The sequence below is a fragment of the Coregonus lavaretus genome, assembly GCF_964263955.1.
Source record: "Coregonus lavaretus genome assembly, chromosome: 5".
NCBI lineage: Eukaryota > Metazoa > Chordata > Actinopteri > Salmoniformes > Salmonidae > Coregonus > Coregonus lavaretus.
In genome coordinates this window covers 62889573-62905515 of record NC_139992.1, presented here as the reverse complement: position 1 = coordinate 62905515, position 15943 = coordinate 62889573, and the positions used below count along the sequence as shown (strand labels likewise).

General features: G+C 41.1%; 1 protein-coding gene across 1 annotated transcript in view; it reads left to right on the top strand.

Annotated features, from left to right (window-relative positions):
* Nucleotides 1-15943, top strand: part of pms1 (PMS1 homolog 1, mismatch repair system component) — a 55853-nt gene that overhangs the window by 27048 nt on the left and 12862 nt on the right. Inside the window, exons 10-11 of the mRNA XM_084161859.1 lie at nt 4007-4483; nt 5587-5717. Coding sequence (XP_084017985.1) covers nt 4007-4483; nt 5587-5717 — 608 coding nt within the window. The remainder of the gene's footprint in view (nt 1-4006; nt 4484-5586; nt 5718-15943) is intronic.

The following is a 15943-nucleotide window of genomic DNA, read 5'->3' as shown; positions in this document are numbered from 1 at the left end:
GAGTCTTTTGTTTAGACATGTAACTAGCTAGCTAAACAATGAACCATAATCCCAACTCATAACGTTACTACCCTGCATGAATCTGCAAGTAGCTAACCAACGAGGTTCAATGTTGGCTAGGTAGCTAACATTAGGCTATAACTAGCAATGCAAATGGCTCTGAGATATGAATAATATTACTATACAGATCATACACGTAACTTTAGCTAGCGAGCCAGCCAGCTAACGTTAGCTAGATAGCTAACAGTACGCTTTAACTTGAAATGAAAACTATTTTCTGACAAAATTAGAAACGTGTAATATCTGAAAATGTAGCTAGCTAGACTATCTTACCCAATGGACGCTTCTACCTCTCTGCCATGGTTGCCCTTAGTTTGAAGATGTAATCCGGAGACGGGTGTTTTATACAATAGCCTTCTGTGTGTTCTCTTTTCGACTCTCTGCATATTTGCAATCAAACGCCAGAATTTTCTCCATCTCCTTAGCTATCATACTTTAATTCCACTGGGCATTCCACTGATTTCAAAACTTGGTCCTCCAGAAAGTGGAGAGCAACACTTTTGCAGTTCTACTATGTGATATCTTTCAAAAAAGTCGCGTTAGAAAGAATTACCTACACATACTGACCAGCTCATGTTATAGACAGACGCGTGCTACATGGCAGACCAATCCAAACTCATCTAATCTCTCACGGGTTACCAACATATTCAAATAATGATTGACATATTTTCATTAACTTTATTTTGATGAATTTATTCATACCATTTCATCCTTCCACAAGATATAGTCCCGACACAAATGTGCATTTGTTTAAGCTGTTTTCTAGTGACATTTATTTGGATACATGGCATAGAAAATGTGCTCTCTCGTCAGGACAATGTTGTTCAGAGTAGATAGCCTACAACACAGCAAACACAATCACTTCGAACTGGAGCTGGAAAGACTACAAACTAGCTGCACCTTTTTTTCAATTGACATTTCTTTGAATATATCCATAAAAATGATGCCAGCTGATTCATGATTTCGACTGGCTGAGAAACGCTGCCTGCCTGTTTCTCAGACAGCAAGGTTTATAAAAATCTCAGCTGTTAAATGTTTGTCTAAAATAAATGTGAGATAATGTCTAGATGCTTTTTATAGTGGAGATCAAGTTTAGAAATTGTCTGGCTGGGCTGATGAGACAGTGGATTGCGCATTCAGATGGAACAGAGTAAATAGGCATTTTAACATCATAGATTTAGCCGGTGGTAACTTGTGGAATAGACACCGGCTGGAATGCGGTTTTAACCAATCAGCATTCAGGATTAGACCCACCCGTTGTATAATGCACAGTAGCTTACAATAACTACCTTTCTGAGCTTGCCCAAATTTGTGGATTTTTCTGAATTCTCAGATTGATAATTTAAAAGGTATATTAGTGTTAAAAAACATTTTCGCACTGATTTGAACAACTACAAAAATCCTAGGAATAAGTATTTTTGAGTGCAGTACTCCTTTTAACATGTTAAAGATGATTTATAACCCAGTGCAGCTTTGTGCTGCATCTAGTGAGGTGAAGTAGGAGGAATCCTGAATGTGATTGCTGACCAGATCTGGGATAACTATAGTTTTAACTCTGCTTTGTGGAAAGTAACAATTTTTTCCAGGCGAACAAATGGTTACTTTGGAGGTGACTACAACTATTTGAATACAGTTCCCAAAAAATTACTTGAATACAGATCTGAGAAAGCAACTCAGGAAGTGACTACTTTTCTGAAACTATTGGATTGGCTGCCTTCAACTAATGGCAGGGCTGTATCTGGAACTGCATGTTGAATAAATAAATAGAATGAATAGAGAACACACAATCTCCTATACTATTCCAATCTGTCTGACAGTCATATTTGATCAACACAATACATTTATATCTGAACATTGTGTAAATGACCATTCTCCTGAATGTCTGTTGCCCCAGATGTACATAATCAATTCAAACCAATTAACCAATGATATTTTGTACGGATAAGTATAAATAAGTTGTTACGCTCAGCTACTGTATGACTCTTTCAACATGCCACTGAAAAGGTCAAAAGCTGCAATTAATTTTATGATACCTGAAAATACTGCAGAGTAATTAAAAGCCATTTGCAAACAGCAAGTTGGATGCTTAGGAAAAACAACTTAGAACCTTTGTCCATCTGAGGGTAAGTGTTCTTGTTTCAAACACACACTGTCGTCTTTAAAGGGATAGTCTACTCAGAATACAAACTAACATGATTTTCCACATACCTTGACTGTAGTTGATTCAAGAAGGCAGTTTTGAGATATTTAGTTTCCGTTCGACACTTAATAGACATATTTTGTTACTGTTAGCATTCTCAGTAACACTTAACATTCAACTGTTCTTGTAATAAAATAATGACTTTTGGAGCAATATTGTAGTAGCATGTTACAATACTTTCATAATTGCATAGCAATGAGCTGAGAGTTAACTACTGTACACAAGAGGAATAGGTTCTGTTCCTTATTCCACTTATGTAATAACTCCATTATTATGCAATTATAAAGCAATTTCCAAAGTACTATGTAACACAAATGTTGCTTTTGTAATAATCACAGTTACTACACATGCATAAGAACTTGATGCCAAGTGTTTGTGTATTACCTCATGTCTCACTCATTATGAAAATGTATTTGTTAGTCATTTTGAAGCTGCAAAAGTGGTCTACTCTTAATTCCATTTCCCATGTATTTAAGTCTAGGCTATAGACGGTTGATTGTTTAGCAACAAAACCAACACGTGTGCAACTATGGGGCAAAACAGACTGGGTTGGCTTAGACTGTTGACAACATGTAAACTATATTTTGTCTCCAAATGTTTATTGAAAGCATAAATACTTTTGCACAATGAGCACTCTTTGTCTCTCAAATACATGCTTACCCTTCCCCAAAAAAAGGGCAGTTTTGAAACTGCAGTGAAAGTGCAGTAACTGCAGTCGACTGTGGTATTTTGGATGCAGTAATTGCAGAGTTCACTGCAAAATTACTGCAGTAAAAAATACTGTTCTTTTGGATGCAGTATTTGCAGCATACTGCAGTTATACTGCACTCTAACTGCAATCTTTTTTCGTAAGGGTACAGTTGTTGGTTAGATAGCTAGCTAACTTTAGCCATATTAGCAAGACATGACATCAGTCAAACCACCTCAAAACAAGACAGAATCAATAACAAGATACGAGCTGAAAAATTAGCCACCTACAATTCGTGGTCCTCTGTAGCTCAGCTGGTAGAGCACGGCGCTTGTAACGCCAAGGTAGTGGGTTCGATCCCCGGGACCACCCATACACAAAAAAATTAAATAATGTATGCACGCATGACTGTAAGTCGTTTTGGATAAAAGCGTCTGCTAAATGGCATATATTATATTATTATATTATAATTCCCCACATGGCAGCTTCTTGTCATTGTTGCTAGCCATCTGACAGTTAAGAATCGTAACCCACGTCTTCTGGCCACATCGATACGCGCGCATCATTTTCGTGACGTTGTCAGCCAACCCGTCGATATGGGTATACTAAGATTAATATCTAAGAGCCCTCCAAACCATGTGCTTATGATCATATGCAGTATTTAGACTAATTCAACCAACTGTTGTAGTTTCTGGTTCTTCATCAAATATTTGGCAACCATCAAATACGTTATTTTTTTAATCAAATAAGTTGCATATATTCAAATACCTTCAAATATTATTTGGTTTTCTGAGAGTTATTCAAAATACTTTAAAATATAATTTTGTTTTTCTGAGATTTGTATTTGAATGTCAAAGAAAAATAGTTTTAGTTAAACTCTATATAAACTATATTCGACTAAGTTGGCATTTTCAAATAAACTACAAAATGCAACTATTTTCTGCCCAGGTCTGTTGCTACGTTCTTACAGAGACCTAGAGTAAGATACCTTTGTGATCATGTTGGAGATGATAATACACCATTTCTTAATTGGCTTAATTGATTTCTGGTCCTTGCAGGTATGAGGATAAGGCAAAGAAACACCTGGAACGCTACGACCTCCAGACCAAGCTGGCCTCTGATCGAGGTGTGAGAGAGCCCGAGAGGCGGCTCTGTCTGGGCTCCCCGCTGAGTCGGCCCCAGGGCCAGAAACGCAAGGTCCTGCCTTCTAACCAGCCGGTCCTGGACCAGCTCTTCTTTTCCCAGCCCCAGAAGAAGAGGAGCCCTGTGCCAAAGCCCTCAGAACCCCTACCATTCAGTGTGGTTACCCTCAGGCAGCGGCTTCATCGCCTCTCGTTCCAGAGCAGCCCAAGACCTCAGGGCCTCCGGCTTGTAAACCGCTTGGCCTCTCAAAGCGCCTGGGTCGTTTTATGTGGTAGAAAGATCATGTTGTTAAATCCATTTCGGGTGGAGGAGGCCTTGCTGTTTAAGAGACTTCTGGAGAATAATATACTTCCAGCAGCGAGCCTGCAGAACCCTATACAGTTAACAGATGGGTAACATATCACTCAGATTTCTCACCTAACAGTGAAATGTGAACATTGACACAATCTTGTTCTCAGCTCATAAGTTCAGAGTGATTTCATAATGCATTCTATAATCTAGTCATTATGTAACACCTTATGTTACACTTAATTTTACAGCTTGCTATTTACCTGGTACCTGATATACAGTACTTATAAATGACTGGGTAGAATGGTAATTTTATAATTACACTGAACAAAAATATAAACGCAACATGCAACAATTTCTACGATTTTACTGAGTTACAGTTCATATAAGGAAATCAGTCAATTTAAATAAATAAATTGGGTCCTAATCTATGGATTTCACTTGACTGGGCAGGGGCGCAGCCATGGGTTGGCCTTGGCGGGCATAGGCCCACCCACTTGGGAGCCAGTCCCACCCACTGGGGAGCCAGGCCCAGCCAATCAGAATGAGTTTTTCCCCACAAAAAGGCTTCGTTACAGACAAATACTCCTCAGCATCCCGCAGGTGAAGAGCCCGGATGTGGGCTGGCATAGTCACACGTGATCTGCGGTTGTGAGGTCGGTTGGATGTACTGCCAAATTCTCTAAAACGACGTTGGTAGAGAAATTAACCTTAAATTATCTGGCAACAGCTCTGGTGGACATTCCTGCAGTCAGCATGCCAGTTGCACACTCCCTCAACTTGAGACATCTGTGGCATTGTTGTGTGACAAAACTGCACATTTTTTGTGGCATTTTATTGTCCCCAGCACCTGTGTAATGATCATGCTGTTTAATCAGCTTCTTGATATGCCACACCTTTCAGGTGGATGGATTATCTTGGCAAAGGAGAAATCCTCACTAACAGGGATGTAAACAAATATGTGCACAAAATTTGAGAGAAATAAGCTTTTTGTGCGTATGGAACATTTCTGGAATATTTTATTTCAGCTCATGAAACACGGGACCAACACTTTACATGTTGTGTTTATATTTTTGTTCAGTGTACATGATAATTACTTTTTGGATCTCTGTGAGATTCATTGAAACAAGTACCACAATGTCCCATGTGGTACCAGGTACAGATTTGGTATCCTTTGTTAATACAATATGTGCTTGTCTTTTTTTAGTATCCTAGGGGGTGCTGAGTATACTCAGGCTCTCTGTACAATGGAGAAGGGAAGTCCTGAGCTGAGAGGAATGGCCATCTTCTCTGATCCCAGGCTTGTGGCCAACGGGTTTCAAATCACACTCACTCCAGGTAGGGTAGAATATTAATTGAAACGATTTTTCATTATCATTTGTAGGTAAGTTGACAAATAGCCATATTTAAGTAGAAAATGTAATCTTGAGTTGAAAAAGTCAAATGTAAAACATTCACAACAGTACAGGTGATCCAGCACTGAGCCATGAGGAACACCTGTTGCTTCCAATAGCTGTGTGGCTAAAATCATTGGGGAAGCCAAGCCAGGAAAAAAATGACAACCTTATGTGTTGTGATAATTGCATTGTGTGTGCGTTAACCTGTTAGTTCATGTGCCTTGCGACCGTGATATATAGGCCTAAAGGCAGAGACAATAAGAAGACAGTGGCAGAAAAAATTCAACCACACCTTTGTTTCATCACAAAACCTGAGAGCGATCTCTGTCAGGTGAAGTCCACAAAGCATATTGCATGTAACAAACAGTTACATGACATACAGCATGGTCAAGCAAGTTAATGATTCTGACATTTTCAGACAACTAAACATCTAATGATTTAGAACCACAGAGTTACATTAATTCGCAACGAAAACAGGAGCTGCCTCCACTATTCCAGCACCATTTCAACTTCAAGATTATCAAATCACCTATGCTTAGTCTAATACAGTGACAACTAAATATGTAAGCTAAATATGATGTGGCTGGCCATGGTTCTTATTTCTCTCTGTGTGTGTGTGTGTGTGCAAGTAGAAAAAACATGTTGATTCACCCTACTAGTAGAGAAACGTTAATGCCATCCTCTCTTTCATGTTGACGAAACGGTCTATGACTGTCATACAGTACACATTTTTATTTTTTTGATGTCCAAGGCTACCTGGCTAAAATGCTTGCTCGCTAGCCTAACTTTCTTTCATGGGCAACGTTAGCTATCCTTCTTCAACATTAGCCTTTTACATCTATCTACATATTGAACTTCCATCCTCTCAGACCAGGGGCACAATGTATGAATTTACAGTGCATTCGGAAAGTATTCAGACCCCTTATAATATAATAATAATATGCCATTTAGCAGACGCTTTTATCCAAAGCGACTTAGTCATTGACTTTTTCCACATTTTGTTATGTTACGGTCTTATTCTAAAATGGATTAAATAAAACAACTTCTCATCAATCTACGCACAACACCCAATGACAAAGCTAAATCTGTTTTTTATAAATTTTTGCAAGTATTCAGACCCTTTGCTATGAGACTCAATTGAACTCCGGTGTATCCTGTTTCCATTGGTCATCCTTGATGTTTCTACAACTTGATTGGAGTCCACCTGTGGTAAATTCAATTGATTGGACATGATTTGGAAAGGCACACACACCTGTCTATATAAGGTCCCACAGTTGACAGTGCATGTCAGAGCAAAAACCAAGCCATGAGGTCGAAGGAATTGTCAGTAGAGCTCCAAGACAGGATTGTGTCGAGTCATAGATCTGCGGAAGGGTACCAAAAAACTTCTGCAGCATTGACGGTCCCCAAGAACACAGTGGCCTCCATTCTTAAATGGAAGAAGTTTGGATCCACCAAGACTCTTCCTATAGCTGGCCGCCCGGCCAAACTGCGCAATCGGGGGAGAAGGGCCTTGGTCAGGGAGGTGACCAAGAACCCGATGGTCACTCTGACAGAGCTCCACAGTTCCTCTCTGGAGATGGGAGAACCTTCCAGAAGGACAACCATCTCTGCAGCACTCCACCAATCAGGTCTTTATGGTAGAGTGGCTAGACGGAAGCCACTCCTCAGTAAAAGGCACATGACAGCCCGCTTGGAGTTTGCCAAAAGGCACCTAAAGGACTCTCAGACCAAGAATAACAAGATTCTCTGGTCTGATAAAACCAAGATTGAACTCTTTGGCCTAAATGCCAAGCTTCACGTCTGGAGGAAACCTGGCACCATCCCTACGGTGAAGCATGGCGGTGGCAGCATCATGCTGTGGGGATGTTTTTCAGCGGCAGGGACTGGGAGACTAGTCAGGATGAACGGAGCAGAGAGATCCTTGATGAAAACATGCTCCAGAGCGCTCAGGACCTCAGACTAGGGTGAAGGTTCACCTTCCAACAGGACAATCACCCTAAGCACACAGCCAAGACAACGCAGGAGTGGCTTCGGGACAAGTCTCTAAATGTCCTTGAGTGGCCCAAATGTGGAAAAAGTTAAGGTCTGAATACTTTCCGAATGCTCTGTATGTTTGAATCAGAATCGCTGTTATAATCATTGGACTGTATGGAGAATTAAGTAAAACCAACAGTTCAAATCCCTATCTCCATCCATGGCTAATTTAGGAAAGGGGCAATTTTAGCTAGCTATCTAGCCACAAGAGGACAACAGCACGACGAGATGCAACAATTCAAGTTGTTTCTGTCTGACGTATTGCTGTCGATGTGATTGGAGGGCTTCTATTGAACTGGCTTCTATTGACTTTTGTATTTATATTTTTTATTTTTGGTGTGCCAGGACCATTCACAGTTGAGCTCAATGCTGATTGGCTATTATTTTATTTAAAAAATGTATTAAGGGAGGCAAAATACTTGCTTGCTTCCGTTGCATTCATTGCTACGGGCGGCAACGATGTCATACTCTTTTTGACCAGGCAGCATCAGATCGATGGCCTACACATACAGAGACAGAGGGGCGCTGTTTCACTCGCTCGGATGCTTTCTCCGGTGAGATACATTCAGCCTCATGCGAATTGAAGGAAAATTATGAAACACAGAGACAAAAGATAAATGATTTTGTATGTTTTTGTGTTTTTTTATTGATAAATGTTTTGGGGAAGCCTGGCTTCCTTTGGCATACATGAATACACGCCACTGGTTGCTTTGCTGTTTGGTGAGTAGATAGACCCACTCCATGTAACCTGGCTTAAGCTATCGACTAGATGGGATGCAAACCATTCGTTTTGCGAAACAAACTTGATTCTGAACCTTTCAGGGTTTCCAGACAATATAGCTAAAATTATTATCTTGAAGCAACATGACTTTTCTTTGCACAAGCTGACATTGTTAGCAGAGCCTCTTACAGTATTAACACTTATGATGACATCATTGCGAGGATAAATTGCTTGAGAGGAAAAGAACAATGTCAGCATTTCCCTGGTCCTGGTGGCGCACAGTGAAAGTTCATTCACTTGTTAAAAAGGATTTAAGCGTTGTTGTTTTTTTATCCCATTCCATTATTTCACTGTTTTCTTGTTCTCCTGGTCTGGTCCTTTCATCTTACTTACCGTCTCTCGCTGGTACATAAGACAGTACAGTTTACAGCCCACCCTTTCCTTCTGAGAGAAAATAGGCCTTGATAATTTCTTGATTCAAGCTGTTTAAAAGCTTATTGACCCAATTCAATTTAACAAAGGTTGTGCTCATTGGACGTCATTAATGTCATAGTTCACAAATAATTTAGAAATGTCAAACATAAGAGCTGGAGTAACAGGATTATGGTCAATTATTTCTGACAGAGTTGCTGTGTCAGTATTGGATTAGCAGTGGATGCTTCCATCATATGCAACATGTTAGTTATTCAAGGTTCCGCATGACTTCGTATCAAGTGGGATTTGAGTGTTCAACAATTTGAAGTACCTTGTCTAGGTGCTGATTTGTGACCGAATTCCCTCTGGGGTGAAAGCGCTAAATATATCCATCCCATTATTATTAGTCATAGTTGTAATCCCTTGCCATCAATGCTTTAATTATGGAGGGGAGAAATTCCAGTCAAGATTACCATTTCTATTAGCTTTTCGATGTTTCTCTTTTCAGTCAATATTTGTGTACCGGTATTTTTTTATGTTTTTCATATGACATCCACACAGTTTATCTGCACTATAATGTGTATATGTTCACTATGAATTGTGTTTGGTTTTACATGGTACTGAACAGTCTCTCAAATACCTTCAATGGCTGTGAAAGCTAAAGCAAACTACTCCTATCCCCCTTGTCTTCAGTTGGTATGACCTTATTTCTTCTTGCGGTTGAAAAGTGCCAAAGGCCTTCTCCAAATCCTGGTTGTTTTGGTGCCGGTATGGGTCACCTTAGTTGACTTTGGCATTTTGCCAGGCACTGTGCCCTCACAGTGGATTTGTACCACAGTGTGCAGGTGAAGAGAATGGCTGCCCTTTAGAGAGGGAAGAATGTCCAAGTATTCTTGTTGCCAATCCCAGCAGGTGGGTGTGAATGTGAGACTAGGTAGCCAGGGTGGAGCGATTGCCAACGGTAGTAGCTACACTACCGTTCAAACGTTTGTGGTCACTTAGAAATGTCCTTGTTTTTGAAAGAAAAGCAATTTTTTTGTCCATTAAAAGAACATAAAATTGATCAGAAATACAGTGTAGACATTGTTAATGTTGTAAATGGCTATTGTAGCTGGAAACGGCAGATTTTTTATGGAATATCTACATAGGTGTACAGCAACCATCAGTCCTGTGTTCCAATGGCATGTTGTGTTTGCTAATCCAAGTTTATCATTTTAAAAGGCTAATTGATCATTAGAAAACCCTTTTGCAATTATGTTAGCACAGCTGAAAATTGTTGTGCTGATTAAAGAAGCAATAAAACTGGCCTTCTTGAGACTAGTTGAGTATCTGGAGCATCAGCAATTGTGGGTTTGATTACAGGTTCAAAATGGCCAGAAACAAAGAACTTCTGAAACTCGTCAGTCTATTCTTGTTCTGAGAAATGAAGGCTATTCCATGCGAAAAATTGCCAAGAAACTGAAGATCTCGTACAACGCTGTGTACTACTCCCTTCACAGAACAGCGCAAACTGGCTCTAACCAGAATAGAAAGAGGAGTGGGAGGTCCCGGTGCACAACTGAGCAAGAGGACAAATACATTTGTGTCTAGTTTGAGAAACAGGCGCCTCACAGGTCCTCAACTGGCAGCTTAATTAAATAGTACCCGCAAAACACCAGTCTCAATGTCAACAGTGAAGAGGCGACTCCGGGATGCTGACCTTCTAGGCAGAGTTGCAAAGAAAAAGCCATATCTTTTCTTTTTATTGGCCAGTCTGAGATATGGCTTTTTCTTTGCTACCATCATATGCAACATGTTAGTTATTCAAGGTTCCGCATGACTTCGTATCAAGTGGGATTTGAGTGTTCAACAATTTGAAGTACCTTGTCTAGGTGCTGATTTGGGACCGAATTCCCAATAGAGAAACATTCGTTTGGGTGTCAAATGTGGTTCCGATGGGTTCAACACAAATATTTGTTCACAGGCAAGGGTTTTGGTATATTTGCCTCATAATAGTAGCACACAGGGTTGGGGAGTAACTGATTACATGGGTTAAAAGTTACATGGAATCTGATGGAAAGATAGCGCAGACAGAGAAGTGCGACATCTAAAGAGTTCCAACTTATTTATAGACTTTTTTCGTGTTCGTCTTAACTTTATTTGGACAGAAAGTTCATAATAGGATCAGATATGACCGCCAAGCACTTCTTTACATCAGATCGACAGTTACTAACCTCGATTTCGACTTCAAATCCGACTTCAACTCTGACTCAGCTGTTCCCTTGCTCATACCGGACCCCATTCCTTTGTTTCATGGGCCACCAAAACACAGCAGGCGTGGACGCGGTAGACGAGCCGGCATCCTGGTGAGATTGAGACGAAGAGAAAACCGACCGGCACTCCCCTCCGTTCTATTGGCAAATGTCCAGTCACTCGAGAATTAGATGGATGAGCGTGGAAATTGTAGGCCAAGGGTTATTAACCCTTACTTTAACAATTTTAAATGTCTACTTCAATGGGGTAGGGACGTCCAAAGGATCCTGGATAGTGCTGACCATTTTGCTAGTACAGACTGGCATATATTCCAGGATTCATCTGATAGCATTGAGGAGTTTTACCACATCAGTCACAGGCTTTATCAATAAGTGCATAGACGACATTGTCCCCACAGTGACTATATGAACGTATCCAAACCAAAAACTATGGATTACAGGCAATATTTGCACTGGCCTAAAGGCTAGAGCTACTGCTTACAAGGAACGGGACACGGACATGGACGCCCACAAGAAAGCCCACTACGACCTCTGACGAGACATTAAACATGCAAAAGGACAATATAGGAGGAAGGTGAAATCCTATTTAACTGGCTCAGACACTTGTCGTATGTGGCAGGGTTTGCAGTCAATAACGGATTACAAAGGGAAACCCAGCCGTGAAATGCAGAACTCCCAAACGAGGTAAATGCCTTTTATGCTCGCTTCGAGGAATACAACATTGAGTCTTGCGTGAAAGCCCCTGTTGTTCCAGATGATTGTGTGAGCTCGTTCTCCGTGGCCGATGTGAGAAACGTTTAAACATGTTAACACTCACAAGAAATACCAGGGCGCATTCTCAAAACATGCGCAGAACAGCTTGCAAGTGTCTTCATGGACATTTTCAGTCTCTCCTTGTTCCAGTCTGTAATCCCAACATGTTTCAAAGATGACCATTGTCTCTGTTCCCAAGAACTCCAAGGTAACCTGCCTAAATTACTATCGCTCTGTAACACTCATATCTGTAATTATGAAGTGTTTTGAAAGGCTGGTCATGACACACATCAACACCATCACCCCAGACACCCTTGGACCCACTCCAATTTGCATACTGCCCCAACAGATCCACAGATTACGCAATCTCAATTGTACTTCGAACTCCCCTCCAACCTGGATAAGAGGGGAAATAACTATGTGAGAATGCATGTTCTTAGTAACCTGATGGAGAGAATTGTGTTTGACCAAATACAATGCTATTTTTCAGAGAACAAGTTAACTACTGACTTTCAGCATGCATATAGAGAAGGCACTCAATTTGTACAGCATTTCAGTGCAGCCTTTGATGTTATTGATCATAAATTGTTATTGTAAGAAAAACACTTGCTAGGGCTTTACATCACCTGTCATTACATGGTTGGAGAGTTATTTAGAACCCAGAGAGTGTTCTTTAATGGAAGCTTCTCTAACATCAGATATATACAGTGCGGTGTCCCTCACGGCAGCTGCCTTGAGCAGTTACTTTTCTCTATTTGTACTAATTATTTGCCACTGGTCTTACACAAAGTTAGAATGACTATGAATGCAGATGATTCCACACTCTACATGTCAGCACCCAAAGCCAGTGAGCTCACTGAAATTCTAAATAAGGAGTTACAGTATCAGAATGGGTGATTTCAATAATAAACTGGTCTTAAATATGGCTAAAACTAAAAACATTGTATTTGGTTCAAAACATTCTCTAAGACCTAAACCTCAACTGGAGTTGTTAAAGGGTGTAAGGGGCATGTCTGTATACATTTCTGTGTGTGTTTTTGACACATCAACTGTACTAGTTGTTCAGGTTCTTGTATTATCTTGATTACTGTCCGGTAATATGGTCAAGTGCAGCAAAGAAAGACCTAGCAAAGCTGCAGCTAGCTCAAAACAGAGCAGCACGCCTTGCCCTTAACTGCACATACAGAACTAACATCAACAACATGCATGCCAGTCTTTCTTGGTTGAGGGTTGATGAGAGACTAACTGCTTCTCCTAGTTTAAGATAAATAATACTGTGATGAAAATTCCAGATTGTCTGCGTAATCAAATAACATTCAGCTCAGACACCCATAAATACCCCACAAGACATGCCATCAGGGGACTTCACGGTCCTCAAATCCAAAACGAATTCACAGCAGTGCACAGTATTATACTGAGCCATGATTGCATGGAACTCCCTTCCATCTCCAATTACTCAAGCAAATGGCAAAATGACCTTACATTCTTTTATTAAACAACATCTCCTGGAACGGCGGGGATTGTGAGGTACACAAACACACGCACACACTAACACACACCATTTTTTTGTTGTATTGTTTGTATAATTTTTTTCACCAGGAAGAGTAGGTGCTGCTTCTCTGCAAAAGCTAACAGGGATCCAAATAAACAAAGGCTGTTCATAGACTACAGCTCAGTGTTCAACACCATAGTCCCCTCCAAGCTCATCACCAAGCTGGGGACCCTGGGACTGAACACCTCCCTCTGCAACTGGAACCTGGACTTCCTGACGAGCGGGCCCGAGGTGGTGAGGGTAGGCAACAACACCTCCAACACGCTGACCCTCAACACTGGGGCCCCTCGGGTGTGGGCCCAGTCCCCTCCTGTACTCCCAGTTCACTCACAACTGCGTGGCCTTGAATGACTCCAACACCATCATCAAGTTTGCTGATGACATGACGGTGGTAGGCCTGATCAATGACGGCGATGAGACGGCCTACAGCGAGGTGGTGAGAGAATTGGCAGTGTGGTGCCAGGACAACAACCTCTTCCTCAACGTCAGTAAGACCAAGGAGCTGATCGTGGACAAGAGGGGAGAGCACGCCCCCTTCCACATCGACGGGGTTGTAGTTGAGCGGATCGAGAGCTTCAAGTTCCTTGGCGTCCACATCACTAAGGACATGGTCCACACACACCCACATAGTCGTGAAGAGGCCACGACAGCGCCTCTTCCCCCTCAGGAGGCTGAAAAGATTTAGCATGGGCCCTTGAATCCTCAAAACGTTCTACAGCTGCACCATCGAGAGCATCTTGACTGGCTGCACCACTGCTTGGTATGGCAAATGCACCGCCCTCGACCACAAAGCATTACAGAGGGTGGTGCGGACAGCCCAGTAATCACTGGGACCGAGCTCTCTGCCCTCCAGGACTTTCATATCAGGTGGTGTCAGAGGAAGGCCCGAGAAATTGCCAAAGACTCCATTCTGCTACTATCCAGCAAACGGTACCTGAGCATTGGCTCTCGGACCAACAGGCTCCTAGACAGCTTCTACCCCAAGCCATTAGATTGCTAAATTGTTAATTAAATGGTTGCCCAGACTATATGCACTGTGACCCAATCTTGCACTGACTCTACGCACACGCACAAGACTATATAAACACACTGTATACACACTGACTCACACACACTATCACACAAAACCCATACACATGCACAGACACTCTCCGGACATTTTGTTAGGTACACCAACGTACACGAAAAAGGATCGCTCCTACAGGCAGTGAGTCACTTGGCCGTGGCTTGTTACAGTGCATTCGGAAAGTATTCAGACCCCTTGACTTTTTCCACATTTTGTTATGTAACAGCCTTATTCTAAAATATATAAAACAAAAACAAAATCTCATCAATCTACACACAATACCCCATAATGACAAAGCAAAAACAGATTTTTTTGAAATGTCAGCAAATGTATTAATAATAAAAAACGGAACTATCACATTTACAGTGCCTTGCAAAAGTATTCATCCTCCTTGGTGTTTTTTCCTATTTTGTTGCATTATAACCTGTAATTTTAAATGGATTTTTATTTGGATTTCATGTAATGGATATACACAAAATAGTCAAAATTGGTGAAGTGAAATGAAAAAAAAAATTGTTTTCAAAAGTCACATAATTGGTTAAATAAAGTCCACCTGTGTGCAATCTAAGTGTCACATGATCTGTCACATGATCTCAGTATATATACACCTGTTCTGAAAGGCCCCAGTGTCTGCAACACCACCAAGCAAGCAGCACTATGAAGACCAAGGAGCTCTCCAAACAGGTCAGGGACAAAGTTGTGGAGAAGTACAGATCAGGGTTGGGTTATAAAAAAATATCCAACACTTTGAACATCCCACGGAGCACCATTAAATCCATTATAAAAAAATTGAAAGAGTATGGCACCACAACAAACCTGCCAAGAGAGGGCCGCCCACCAAAACTCACAGACCAGGCAACAAAGAGACCAAAGATAACCCTGAAGGAGCTGCAAAGCTCCACTGTGGAGATTGGAGTATCTGTCCATAGGACCACTTTAAGCTGTACACTCCACAGAGCTGGGTTTTACAGAAGAGTGGCCAGAAAAAAGCCATTGCTTAAAGAAAAAAATAAGCAAACAAGTAGTCAGAGCCCAGACCTCAATCCAATTGAGAATCTGTGGTATGACTTAAAGATTGCTGTACACCAGTGGAACCCATCCAACTTGAAGGAGCTGGAGCAGTTTTGCCTTGAAGAATGGGCATAAATCCCAGTGGCTAGATGTGCCAAGCGTATAGAGACATACCCCAAGAGACTTGCAGCTGTAATTGCTGCAAAAGGTGGCTCTACAAAGTATTGAATAGTTATGCACGCTCAAGTTTTCTGTTTTTTTTTGGTCTTATTTCTTGTTTGTGTCACAATAAAAAATATTTAGCATCTTCAAAGTGGTAGGCATGTTGTGTAAATCAAATGATACAAACCCCCCCAAAATC